Source organism: Salminus brasiliensis, chromosome 17, assembly GCF_030463535.1.
Source record: "Salminus brasiliensis chromosome 17, fSalBra1.hap2, whole genome shotgun sequence".
Classification (NCBI taxonomy): domain Eukaryota; kingdom Metazoa; phylum Chordata; class Actinopteri; order Characiformes; family Bryconidae; genus Salminus; species Salminus brasiliensis.
The window spans coordinates 34170255-34183203 of NC_132894.1; the positions used below are offsets into that span (position 1 = coordinate 34170255).

General features: G+C 45.1%; 1 protein-coding gene across 4 annotated transcripts in view; it reads right to left on the reverse strand.

Moving 5' to 3' along the window:
• Nucleotides 1-12949, reverse strand: part of lrrk1 (leucine-rich repeat kinase 1) — a 100127-nt gene that overhangs the window by 61927 nt on the left and 25251 nt on the right. For all 4 annotated transcript variants that reach the window (XM_072660416.1, XM_072660415.1, XM_072660417.1 and 1 more), the window contains 6 exons: nucleotides 9915-10086; nucleotides 6631-6810; nucleotides 4843-4991; nucleotides 2901-3127; nucleotides 1501-1628; nucleotides 528-691 (listed from right to left, as the gene is read on the reverse strand). In XM_072660416.1, the coding sequence (XP_072516517.1) occupies nucleotides 528-691; nucleotides 1501-1628; nucleotides 2901-3127; nucleotides 4843-4991; nucleotides 6631-6810; nucleotides 9915-10086 (1020 nt within the window). The remainder of the gene's footprint in view (nucleotides 1-527; nucleotides 692-1500; nucleotides 1629-2900; nucleotides 3128-4842; nucleotides 4992-6630; nucleotides 6811-9914; nucleotides 10087-12949) is intronic.

Here is a 12949-nt window from a genome sequence, read left to right on the forward strand (position 1 = left end):
AAACCCACCAGCTGAATATTGTGTAGGCCTCCCTTGTACCACCAAAGTTGTGAGGTGGGGCCTCCATGAGCATCAATGAGTCTTGGGCGCCCATGACCCAAAGGGTGCCCAACCTTGAAGCACCTTTGGTAGGTACTGACCACTGGAACACCCCAGGAACACCCCACAAGACCTTCCTGATGTTCTGCAGATGTTCTGACCCAGTCATTGTCTAGAACATCACAGTTGGTTCTTGTCAAAGTGTCTCAGATTCTTGTCCTCGCCCATTTTCCTGCTTCAACAGCACTTAATATCGTGCTATTACATTTTTCCATATCGCCCAGCTCTAATTAGCCATAACATTAAAACCACCCGCTGAATATTGTGTAGGCCCCCCTTGTACCACGAAAACAGCTCTGACCCGCTGAGACATGGACTCCACAACACCTCTAAAAGGCGTCCTGTGGGATCTGGCACCAAGACTATAGGAATTAGCAGCAGATCTTTTAAGTCCTGGAAGAAGAAAGGGAAGTCGAAAGGCAACACACCAGAGGGCAGGCCCAGGGGTCCGGGAAGTGGCTGAGTCTGTTCCTGCTGATGTTGAGGCTGCTCAGGGCTTTAAAGCAGTGCAGCACAGTGGAGGACAGATCAGTCAGGTGGTTATCAGACACGTCCAGCTCCTGAAGCTTGCGCAGCCCGATCCAGTTAGTGCCTGGAAAAGAACAGAAGGAAAGAGCCAGAGAGAAATATTCACCCACTGCAGACTTTCAACTTTTACAACAGTTTAGCACAAAGCAGATTTCCATCATTTCCCAAAAATTCTCAAAAATGGTTCTTAGTGCCAGAAGTTTGATACCAGGCTAATGCAGCTAACAAGCACTGCAAAGCTATGTGAAACTGTGTGAACTGGGCGTTTTCCCTCCTGACACTGGATCTTAGGACAGTAGAGACAGTTAATAAGCTGGATCTCGTTTTAATACCCTTGATTTCAGAAGAAACAATCAATGAGCAGGTGCAGGTGTCAATAAATGCTGATGTGGATGTGAGGCAGGTGTGTAAGGAGTTGGTGGTGCTATGATAATTGGTGGGGTTTAGACGTCCAGCACAAAACTGAGGCAGCAAATTTAGTCTACTCCTCGGCTCACTGATTACATTACATTTGAGGTGAGGGTAGATATGGGAAATGAAGCATTTCAGCCTATGAGACCTCTGTATTTTATTATTCTGCACTCTGTGTCTCGTCTGCACTCTGACCATAATCACGCTGACCATATAACCATGTGCTAAAAAGCATTATGAGCAAATCAGATCCAGACATCCTGGCTCTGACTTGTGTTAATCATCAACGGTTCTCATAACTTCAGTTTAAACAAGCATCTCCTTACCCTTCACTCAGTCTGCTCCTGTAAATAATCTGCTACAAACAATTAGCCCTGACTGAGTGAATCGGTCCGGTTCAGTGGAAACACATGCATGCATGCGTGTGTGTGTGTGTGTGTATTTGTGTTTGCGCTCGAGTACCGTTCGGGATATTGAAGAGGACGGCGAGTTTGTTCTTGGCTGCGGAGAGATGCTGGATCTGGCCGAGGTGCAGCAGGCCTGCCGGGAGACTCTCCAGCTCGTTCTCGCACAGATTGACCTGGCTTAATCTTCAGAGGACACAAACACCACCCCATGAAGAGCAGGAGGAGAGAGGGAGAGAGAGAGAGAGAGAGAGAGAGAGAGAGAGAGACAGAGAGAGATTACATTAGTTTATAGGAAGCTTAAGGCCACAAATAACCCAAAGGCAGACGTCTGAGATGAAGAGCATTCTGTTGGGCTCCTGTAATGCACTCGGCACAGGTGACACTAGCGTGCTAACAAGTGACTTTATGCAAGTCGAGCTGAGTCTGACCCTAACAGAGCCCTAAACACTAACCCTGACCCCAATCCTAGACCCTGAACTTAATCCTAACCCTTTCCTAAACCCTAGCGCTAAGCTCTTACTTTAACATAACCCTAAACACTAACCCCAATCCTAGACCATGAACTTAATCCTAATCCTAACCCTTTCCTAAACCCTAGTGCTAAGCTCTTACTTTAACATAACCCTAAACACTAACCCTAACCCCAATCCTAGACCATGAACTTAATCCTAATCCTAACCCTTTCCTAAACCCTAGCGCTAAGCTCTTACTTTAACATAACCCTAAACACTAACCCTAACCCCAATCCTAGACCCTGAACTTAATCCTAACCCTTTCCTAAACCCTAGTGCTAAGCTCTTACTTTAACATAACCCTAAACACTAACCCCAATCCTAAACCTAACCCTGCCCTAGTGTAAACTCTAATCTGTATGAATAACCTGCATGTTATTTATACAGTTCACTCTTCTGTAAATCATATCAACTCCTTACTGCTCAAAGAGAACCTAATTTAACCCTGTTAGATTAGCCACTGGGCTGGACTACCACTGGAGAATAATGTGATAATGTATTCCAGATCAGACACTAGAGGGCGCTCCCGGGCAACTCTGGAATAAATGTCCATATGGAGGCTTTGAGAAAATTTTTTATTTTTCTTTTGTTTTTAATAATTTTTATACCAACACCTGCACTCGACTCCTCAATACAGAACAGAGCCAATGATGTGTGCTGATGGTAATCAGCTCACCAGCCAATCAGCACTCATTAGCCTGCTTGATTTAAAAAAAAAAAGGCGTCTATTTAGTCCCATTCAACCGCCATTCAATAAGGACTCATACTCATACAGGCCCACCCTCCCGCTTTTGTAAGTCATTTGATGGTAGAATAGGAGGAACAGGAGGCCAGGCTCCTCCTAGACTGGCTCTGGTATAGCCACTGCCCTGAACAACTCCCCTGATCCCACGAACGTCCTGAAGGCCATGTCTCGCACGCCAGGCTTCGTAATGCACTGTACCTGCTGCAGATGATCTCCTGTGAAGACTGAGGGGTGGGGAGCTCCTTGAGCTGGTTGTAGGACAGGTTGAGTGTGTTGAGGTGGATGAGGCCCCACGGCACCACGGAGGGAAGGGAGTTCAGATTATTATGGGACAGATCCAGCACCGTGATCCTGGAGGAGACATCTAGTAACCAGTCCAGCTCCAGCCACTGCAGCTTTAGTCCCGACCATTGCACTCTCAGAGGCTGGAGACACACACACACACACACACACACACACATACACACACTTTGAACATTTTGCAGAGCTTTGAACCTGAACTAACATCACAACAACCTATACATATATCACATATACACCACATGTCCAAATGTTTGCGGACACACCTTCTAATGAATGCATTCAGCTATTTGAAGTTGCACCCATTGCTGACACAGCTTGTCTGGTTCCTGTAGACACTAGATTACTGCCAATAGATTAGGACTTTCTGACGCAGATAAACATGAACCTATTATGCCTAATGCCAGACGTGGGCTAGAGGGGTATAAAGCATTGAGCTGTGGAGCAGAGGAACAACTGTGTTCTCTGGAATGATGGATGATGGTGCTCCATCCAATACTTTTGAAACGAGTTGGGGAGTTGGGCATGAGGAATCTAGTCGAAATCTAGTCTTCTTCCCTGGATAGTGGAGACTTAGTTACTCCAACAAAAGCAGGGTAAACTCTTTTTTATAATAGTACCCTTAATTTCAGAATAAACAATGATGATAATGAATGAGCAGGTGTCCGAATACTTTTGTCCATATCACGTATCTACCTAAACTGTTCCTTTTTTTTGCAGGGCTTCTTTTTGAGTGAGGCGCAATGTCCACAATTTTACTGGGACATTTACTGTTGGGTACATCCATGTGGTATTTTTTTGCAGGACGGTGTGGTTCATGAACCGCTAACCGAGCAGCATGGTAAAACTGCTGGTAGTCTTCATTTATGAATGAGCAAACATGCTAATGTCCTGATATCACAATACATTTGGCAGCGCACATTATAAACCTGCCCCATTCTCTACTAGAATATGTACCAAGACTAGAGATGCATCGATCCAATATTAGGATCGATATCGGTCCTGATATTAACAAAATTAGCTGGATTGGGTGTCGGATAATTAGCCCGATCCATGGAACTGATCCTTTCACTTTAATTGGTCGGTGTGAGACTGAACTAAATGTTTACATGTTTGCAATTTTTAGTTGCTGCTTGTATGTTTGACCAAGTTACTTATTTATTACTTATTTATTCTCAGGTTCAGCTGCTAGATTTTATTTTGAATTATGCTAAAAATTAAAAAATAAGAATAATTACTTTTTGTGAGTTTGACAAAGTGAAGCTACTTATTTTCTGTTTCGGTTGATACATTTTAATTATTTTAATATATTTTAAGAAGTTTGACTACTTTCTTATTTTGAATTTGAATGCTGTGTCCAGGTCCTGCACAATTATTTATTTTAGTAACAAATTAATAGCAATTTAGTACATTTATATCTGTGTGTTAATTTGTTATATTTTGTTTCACAGTTAGTAAAGTAATGATGAAGTCAATCCTGATGCCTTAAATCTCTCCCACATGGTGAGGTGTACGGTTTATTAATTCAACAATGGTATCGGATCGGTATCGGGTATCGACCGATGTGCAAAGTTACGCAGCTCCTGATTAGAGGAAGTGTTCCTCAGAGCTCTGCACATGACATGAATCTCACTCTTGTAGTCTGAACCTCATGCTTTGCTGTCCAGTCTAACAGATACAGTGTCAGATACAGCTACAGCTAAACACACCGGCACGACATACATACGTCCCGTAGCTGCAGGGCTAGCAGCTGAAAGCAGACTCCTACAGAACTTCCCCAAAATACATCACCAACAACTCAGAGGACACTGATCTTGGCAATTAGGTGAAGTGAGCTCACTGGTTGAATGCTCCCGTCAGTCTGCATGTCCTTCTCCTCCAGGAGGCGCTGTCTCAGCAGCTGCCGGCTGAACTCGCCGTGGTCCATTAACGTGTAGGAAGAGAAGCCGGCGCCATTCTCCAGCAGAAAGTTGGCTATTTCGTGATTTCCTGAGAATAGAAGCAAGGCTGAGGGTTACACTGCAGGAAGTGCTAGACGTTATGTATTCTCTCTCTCTGTCTCTCTCGCTCGCTCAATCGCTTGCTCGCTCGCTCGCCGTCTAGCTTTAAAGAGGAACTACATCTTGCAATGTCAGGATCAAACAGGGAAAGTAGGTAGTGTGAGAAAAATCCCCTGTTCTCGGTACTTGCTGGCTGACGTGGCTCCAAACCAGGCCAAAAGCAGTCCACCAGCCAATCATCTACCAGTGAACGGAGAGGCTCTCATGCTGGTTGTGGGTTTACTTCTGTCTATTCTAATGTTGGCTAATGTCAAGCCCCAGATTCTTTACTCTGATGCCTTGAAAACCACATGAGAACCTTATTTGGTTCCATAAAGAACCCACAGTCATAACAGAGATATGTGAGTCTGAAGAACCTCCAAATTGCTCCAAATTGAAGATCTTGAAGTTCTTCACTCTCTGTTACAACTACAGAACTTCCTTATGGAACCAAAAGTGGTTCTTCTATGGCATCACTTCAAGAACCTCCTGAAGCACCTTTATATTTAGAAGAGGGTACATCAGTCCAGTCCTGAATAAACCTACTGTCCACTCCCCACTCCTCTCACGCAGATCTCAGAGCCTGTGGTGAAAATTACAGTTCAGTGAAAGATAACAGACGTTTGCTGACACTGACTCCCCAGACCGGACGGCTAACATCCACTTGTGCAATCAAGCGTGAAATCGTATCACTCAGCCATACAGTCATAGACCATGCTGTTCATGCTAATCTTCCCCCGCCCTGCGAAAACATCTCAGATACAGCTCTGTGAAGCTCTGCTCAGAACAGAAGACCTTGCCGATGGCCGACTTTCACACCTACCTTGGTTAGTTTGGACTTTCGGACCTTTCGATTTGGTCCGAACCAAAAACAGTAGACGTGAAGGTGCCGTGAACCACAGTCTCAACCAAAAAGGACCAAAAAGAGGTGGTCTCGGCCCTGGATCACCTAAACCCTGGTCCAGGTTGTTTGTAGGTGAACCCACTTTTTTGGATGGTTTGGACTGTCGGACCAATTGCAGGAGGCTATTGTTGAGGCAGGCTAATGTCACCTATCAGCACCTCTGACCAGCATGTTCATTTGGCGAATCTGAACTAGTTTTAACTAGAGTACTGTGCCTGAAGTTGGTGCTGCTGGTATAAATACCATTAATATTAGCAAGAAAGTGGCAACGAAAAAAATCTGTCTACTCATTTTATCCAGGAAAACATACATTTTCTAAGAATTTTGCCACGTTCTAAGAGCAAAGTACAGAAGTGATGGCTGTTAAATTATGTAGCTCATGGAGTTTAACAACTATCTCCATTGAGGTCATGTCCAAAACCTGCTTCTGGGATCCTGCATCTATTATAAATAAGGCTACTCAAAAGCCCTGCCCATCCTGGCAATCCAAAGATCAAACTCTTGAACCCATTGCTGACACGGATGTGCAAATGCACACACTACAGTCAACAGATTAGGACTCTCTGGAGCAGATAATAAACATGAACCTACTGGCACTACGCTGCCTAATGCCAGGCGTAGGTTTTGAAGAACATTTTTTAGGGCAATCAAGAAGAAACACTGGAGGGGTGTGGTGTGTTTGTACCTGCTCCGGCAGCAGCGTATAGCGGCAGGCCAGTGATGACCGCAAACTCGTCACTGTGTATGGCGCAGTCTTCTGCATTGGCCTGGTAACTGAGGACCAGCAGCTTAACCACCTCTAAATGGCCTTGCTGGCATGCCGTAGCCAGCATCCAGTTCAGCAGATCTTTACGGACACAAGGACCTGAAAGAAAGCAATGGAGAAAAGAAAGAGACTTACATAGGCAGTTCTCAGTTCTCCCGCTGGTTAAACTGAGCATTTCCACCATAGTTAAGTTTCCAACCAGCCGTAACTCAGCATCAGAACCACAGAATCTAAATTGCTCCAAATTGAAGATCTTGAAGTTCTTCACTCTCTGTTACAACTACAGAACTTCCTTATGGAACCAAAAGTGGTTCTTCTATGGCATCACTTCAAGAACCTCCTGAAGCACCTTTATATTTAGAAGAGGGTACATCAGTCCAGTCCTGAATAAACCTACTGTCCACTCCCCAACCATTCCTGCTTCCCGCTCACGCAGATCTCAGAGCCTGTGGTGAAAATTACAGTTCAGTGAAAGATAACAGACGTTTGCTGACACTGACTCCCCAGACCGGACGGCTAACATCCACTTGTGCAATCAAGCGTGAAATCGTATCACTCAGCCATACAGTCATAGACCATGCTGTTCATGCTAATCTTCCCCCGCCCTGCGAAGACATCTCAGATACAGCTCTGTGAAGCTCTGCTCAGAACAGAAGACCTTGCCGATGGCCGACTTTCACACCTACCTTGGTTAGTTTGGACTTTCGGACCTTTCGATTTGGTCCGAACCAAAAACAGTAGACGTGAAGGTGCCGTGAACCACAGTCTCAACCAAAAAGGACCAAAAAGAGGTGGTCTCGGCCCTGGATCACCTAAACCCTGGTCCAGGTTGTTTGTAGGTGAACCCACTTTTTTGGATGGTTTGGACTGTCGGACCAATTGCAACAGTTTAGAGTCATTGTTCCACCGTTACAATGACTCTAAACTGTTCTGCTGCCTTCTGAGGATGCTTGTTTACTGCTGTGGCCTGAGAATAACGTCTGTTAACGACACCTACAATACACTAGAGGGCCCTTTGCTAAAACACAGCGGTAAAAACAAAGGATCGGAACTGAATCAGACTTAAAATAGCAGTATTGCTTCAATGGTCCGTTGTAGATGCCTCGTAGCTGCTCACCTGACATAATACGGAGTATGTATTCAATGCAACTGAACTCTAAGTTCATTATAAAAGGCGGTCTGTTGAATGTAACCCTGCATCTTGATCTGAAATCTACTAAGGTTTGAGATTAGGCTTAGATGTAGGGTTAGCATCTATGATGGATCACCCCAGTAAAGTGTTACCAAAATAGCTTATCCATTAAAACATGCCTGCATCAGCACCGACTCACTGGACCGGATTGGGACATCCCTACACAGGACAAAACGACATATTAGGTTTTCTACAGTGGCGTTAACTTTACCCCACATAGCAAAACTGTAAGATCCAGGGTACCTAGCTCGGGCCCAATGCATATGTATGTAGCCGTATGTTGGAACAACATGAGAGCCAGAGAAGTTAGTGTATCAGACATTCAGAGCCTGAGTCATATGTCAGGGGCATCGTCTAATACAAAAGCATAATCGATAATTCATAAAAGCCAAGCGGGCTTCCCAGAAACTGCGAGATGAGATGGTCTGGACCTCTAACTCACTTCAATCAAGAGAGTCAAACAGCCCAGCACTGTCTGGTCTCTGAGTGGTGACCTAACTCGACCGGCTGCGAGATGTACAACGTTACATGCCGCCATGCTTCATAGCGGTGGAAATCCAAGGTGGAAAGGGAAGTTGTAGTGATGCTTCGTTGGAACACGTCACCAACATGGGCTTTCACTTCCCGTCACTTGTTTTAAGGTCTTCGGGTCAGGCTAGCAACAGTTCCACTGACTGATTTTGTGCTCTAGCAGGGCTTTGGGGGACCTCAAGGTTGCTGAAATCATCTTCTGGCTGCAATCCTCTTTGGCTTGTCTCAATACACACTGCTATCTAGACAGTATATGTATTGTATATGTATTCAGTATATGGTGCAACTGCACACACATAGCTTGTCAAGTCCCTCTGGAGAGTGGTCTTGCCATCATGAACCTATTGGCACCATGCTTGAATATAGCCCCCCAACAATTGAGCTGTGGAAGGACTGTGTTCTCTGGAATGATGGATGGTGGTGCTCCACCCAGTACTTTCGGGATGAGCTAGAGAGCTGAGGATGAGGTGGGGTGGTGATCTTCCAACATCCTTTCCACACTAACACACCTTAGACACTGAATGCAATCAAATCCTCACAGCACTGCTCCTCTAAAATCTAGTAGAAAGCCTTCTTCTGGACGGTAGAGACAGTTACTCCAACAAATTAGTGAGCAGGTGTCCCAATACTTTTGTCCATATAGTGTACAGTTCACTATACAGTTCACTCACACAACAATCACAGCACAACCACAAGGTTTCACACTGACAAAACCTCAGATGTCTTCACAATCTTCTAAAAGGAGGAGCCCACACACAGAAGGTCCACCAGTGAATACACACTTCTGTTGCACAATTTAGCGGTTCCCCATTCACCAGTAGAAGGGACCCACCACAGACCAGATATGACTTGGGTGGTAGACCTTTCTAGCACATTAGCACACTGACATGGTAGTGATCATGGAAGTGTGTGCATGGTGCTAGAATGAGTGTACCAGACGCTAGGTTTGAGTGGTGGTCCAGCTGAAAATATCAATCCAAGGGTGGTTCAGAGGTCTGAAACTGGCAGATGATGAAGGGCAAAGGCTAAAGGGTGTGCACCTATAAGATGTATCAAGGTAGGTGAGGTCATATAAATTGACCAATAGGTGCACATACACGGACACACCACTCACTAACACTACTACTACGCTGATATCACTGCTGTACAGGGAATGAGCCTCCACCCCAAACTGTGCTCTCTGGAATGATGGTGGTGCTCCATCCAATACTTTTGGGATGAGGCAGGGGTGGCTCATGACAGGGTTGTGGGTTCGATACCCGGGCTCGGCACTGTTGGGCCCTTGAGCAAGGCCCTTCACCCTCTTGGCTCCTCGGGTGCTGGAGTTGGCTGCCCACCGCTCTGTTCGTGTGTGTGTTAACTACCACAGATGGCCAAAATGCGGAGGACAAATTTTGATGTCCCAATACTTTTGTCCACAAGGTGTACAAGGTTTTTGTGTGATGAGACGATATGCTACACACAGTAAGACCAAACTCACGTGGAATGGTGTCCAGTAGCTCCTGGACCACTGTGCAGTGGCCGAAATGCGCAGCCAAGATAGCTGGATTCCCCTCGTTGGGCTCCTGAGGAAACTGAACCCGTGCGTCCTTCAGCAGGAACCGGACACTCTCTAGATCGCCGTGCTGACTGGCCACACACAGCAGGTCTAACTACAGGGAACACACACACACACACACACACACACACACACTCATTTAGACAAGATTAAATGCATATCAGTGTACCAGTGAACAACTGCACAATATCCAATAGATAATTGAGACTGCATGGCTGCATACAGCGTCTGATGCTGTGCCAGGTAGTTACTCAGTAACACAGTAAAAGTGTGTGTCCTGCACAATTCTCACCAGAATAATGCTCATGTTGGTTTACAGGAATACACTGATTGGTCAAACCTGTTGATGGTCAAGATTGGTCACAGCACAAAGCTAAAAACAAGCATACTCTGGCCATACTCGGGTCATACTCGGGTCATACTTTAACTAACAAATAATAAACGATATATTGTACAGTTGCAATCTCTTTGGAATGACCTGGATTTCCGCACTGATTACTAACTAACTACTAAAATGTGGTCTGATCATTACCTAAATTGCAAAAAAAAACACAATCTAACGAACCTAAAAACACACAGACGTCTTCTACTGAGCACACTGAGTAAACATTCACAGTGCATGCTAGAAAAAGTAGGAAAATAGGAAAATATCTGAAGTGCACAGTCTTCATTCAGACGATGTGGTGAGCCTCCGATTTCACTTTATGATTCAGACATTGGCCAATGTGTTTATTAGTGCCATAAAACATAAATAGGGAGCCCTTTCGGTCATCGCCAGCCCTCACACTATGACCCGAGGATTGCTAGATTGAATCCTTGGTCGTGCTGCTTGCCATCAGCAGCCGGAGCCAGAGGGAGCACCACTGGCCTTGCTCTCTCTTTCAGAAGGGGTGGGTTGATGGCACGTCCTCCCTACAGCACTCCGCATAGTCTGATGTTGGTCAGCACTGTTAGCTGTTGTATCGGAGCTGGGGAGCCGTGCTAAGCTACCTAGCGATGCTATATCGGCAGCAATTTCAAAAACACACGTGCTAGTCTTCACTCTCGCTAGTGTTGGGGGTATTCCTAGTGATAGGGGGAGTTTACATGAACAGGGGGTAATTGGTTCAATTCTAAATAAATTTAATTAAAAAAGTGCTGGAAACTATAGAACCTAAAAATAATGATTTATTTAATACATCATAAAAATTCACAACATGCAGGATTTAGCTATACTACAAAAGTTAGTAGTAGCGAGAGCTCTTCTTCCCTGTAAGAGAAACCTGATTGCAAACAGTGTTCGACAGATTCAGGTTCAGTAAGATTGTTCAACCGGTTTGCTTGTTTGTTTTTTTTTTAGTTTGACCCGGAGGGAAGAATGGAGATACCAAGGTTCACCACTGAACACTAAAAATAGAAAACAGCCTGACCGGAATGGAATGACTGGCATGAATATCTTTGCATTACGCAATTCTAAAACACCTCATAGAAGACACCAGCACTTTACCTGGCTGCAGGTTCTAGACAATCACTGGGTCAGAACATCTCCAAAACATCAGGCAGGTCTTCCCGGTGTGCAGTGGTCAGCAGTGAACCGGGGTCATGGGCACCTAAAGCTCACCTTACAACTTACAGGACTGATGTCTCAGTGCCAGATACCACAGCAGGACACGTTCTGAGGCCTTGTGTAGTCCAGGCTGCGAACGGTCAGATCTGTTGTGATGGCACAAAAGGGGGACCTGCACAGTATTAGGCAGGTGGTGCTAATGTTATGGCTGATCAGTGTTAAGCATCATGTTCATTCCAAAGCAGGGGTGGTCATAATATTCTTATACCCCTTAACTTTGTGGGACCTTCTGTCCCCCAATACAGTCCATGCCTAGTGCCATCAGAGCCGAGGGTTGTAGCTAGGTGCTACAATGAGTCTAGCTTCAGTCCTGTTCTGTCCCACGCTGAATAATACCCACATAATTACCACACAAGCTACATGATTTACGCTGCCACCACCATGCTTCACTTTTGGGATGGTGGGTGTTTGTTGAGGGATGGGGAATATTTATAATGTAGCCATTTTAAACCATAGAAATCATCAGCGTATTAGCTTGAATGTACGGTAGCCTCCTCTAATAATAATAATAATAATAATAAAAAACATGATCCTGAATGTTGTAGAATGAGGTAAAGGGCAGAATTAGTACAGCTCACGACCACTAGGTGGCAATGTCTGCACTTTCCTTTTGGGATAATTCTTCAAATAAGCAAAGTTATTAATATGTTTACATGTTTCTTCAATATGTAAACAGTAATAAGGCCTAATCGTAGCTGGCTGGCTTAGCTAGGGCTGTTTTCAGAATAAAGATTAAGCCTAATCTTGGAATATTGATTTGGTGTAGGGTGTAAAATAAATACGCTTAGGCTTCATACTTTATTAGTATTGTCAGCCAGCCAGCTTTTACCCTCCGGACTGTGTAAACAGTACTATCAGACTAGGATAACTGCTATTTTCACAAGAAAACAAAGCCTCCGAGTACTGGACATGGTGTCTTTTACAGAACGCTGAGTTTACAGGAGAAGTAACGAGGCAAGGGAACCATTTGGACCAATGTCTGACCTCTGCGTCCACTCCTCTCCCTTCAGCCATACAGGGTCAGGGTATGTTGCCCTACTGCATCCAGCTGCTCTGTGCCTTTAGATGAATCAGCTGTTCAGGCCCTCATGGCCACAGTCGGCTCGTCCCACAGTGCATAAATGGAAGTGAGCACTTCCCTCTTTTTATTCCTGCTTGCATTGGCTGATACTTTCCAGCCCTGACGCTCTGCATACAGTTCCCTACCCAGTGAAGCTTTCCGGACTGTGCTGCGGTGCTGCGAATCAATTAAAGCCTGTACAACATCCAGAGAATTCGACCCTTCCTCTCTAGAGAGGCCACCCAGGTGCTTGTTCAGTCTCTCCTCACTTCCAGACTTGACTACTGCAAC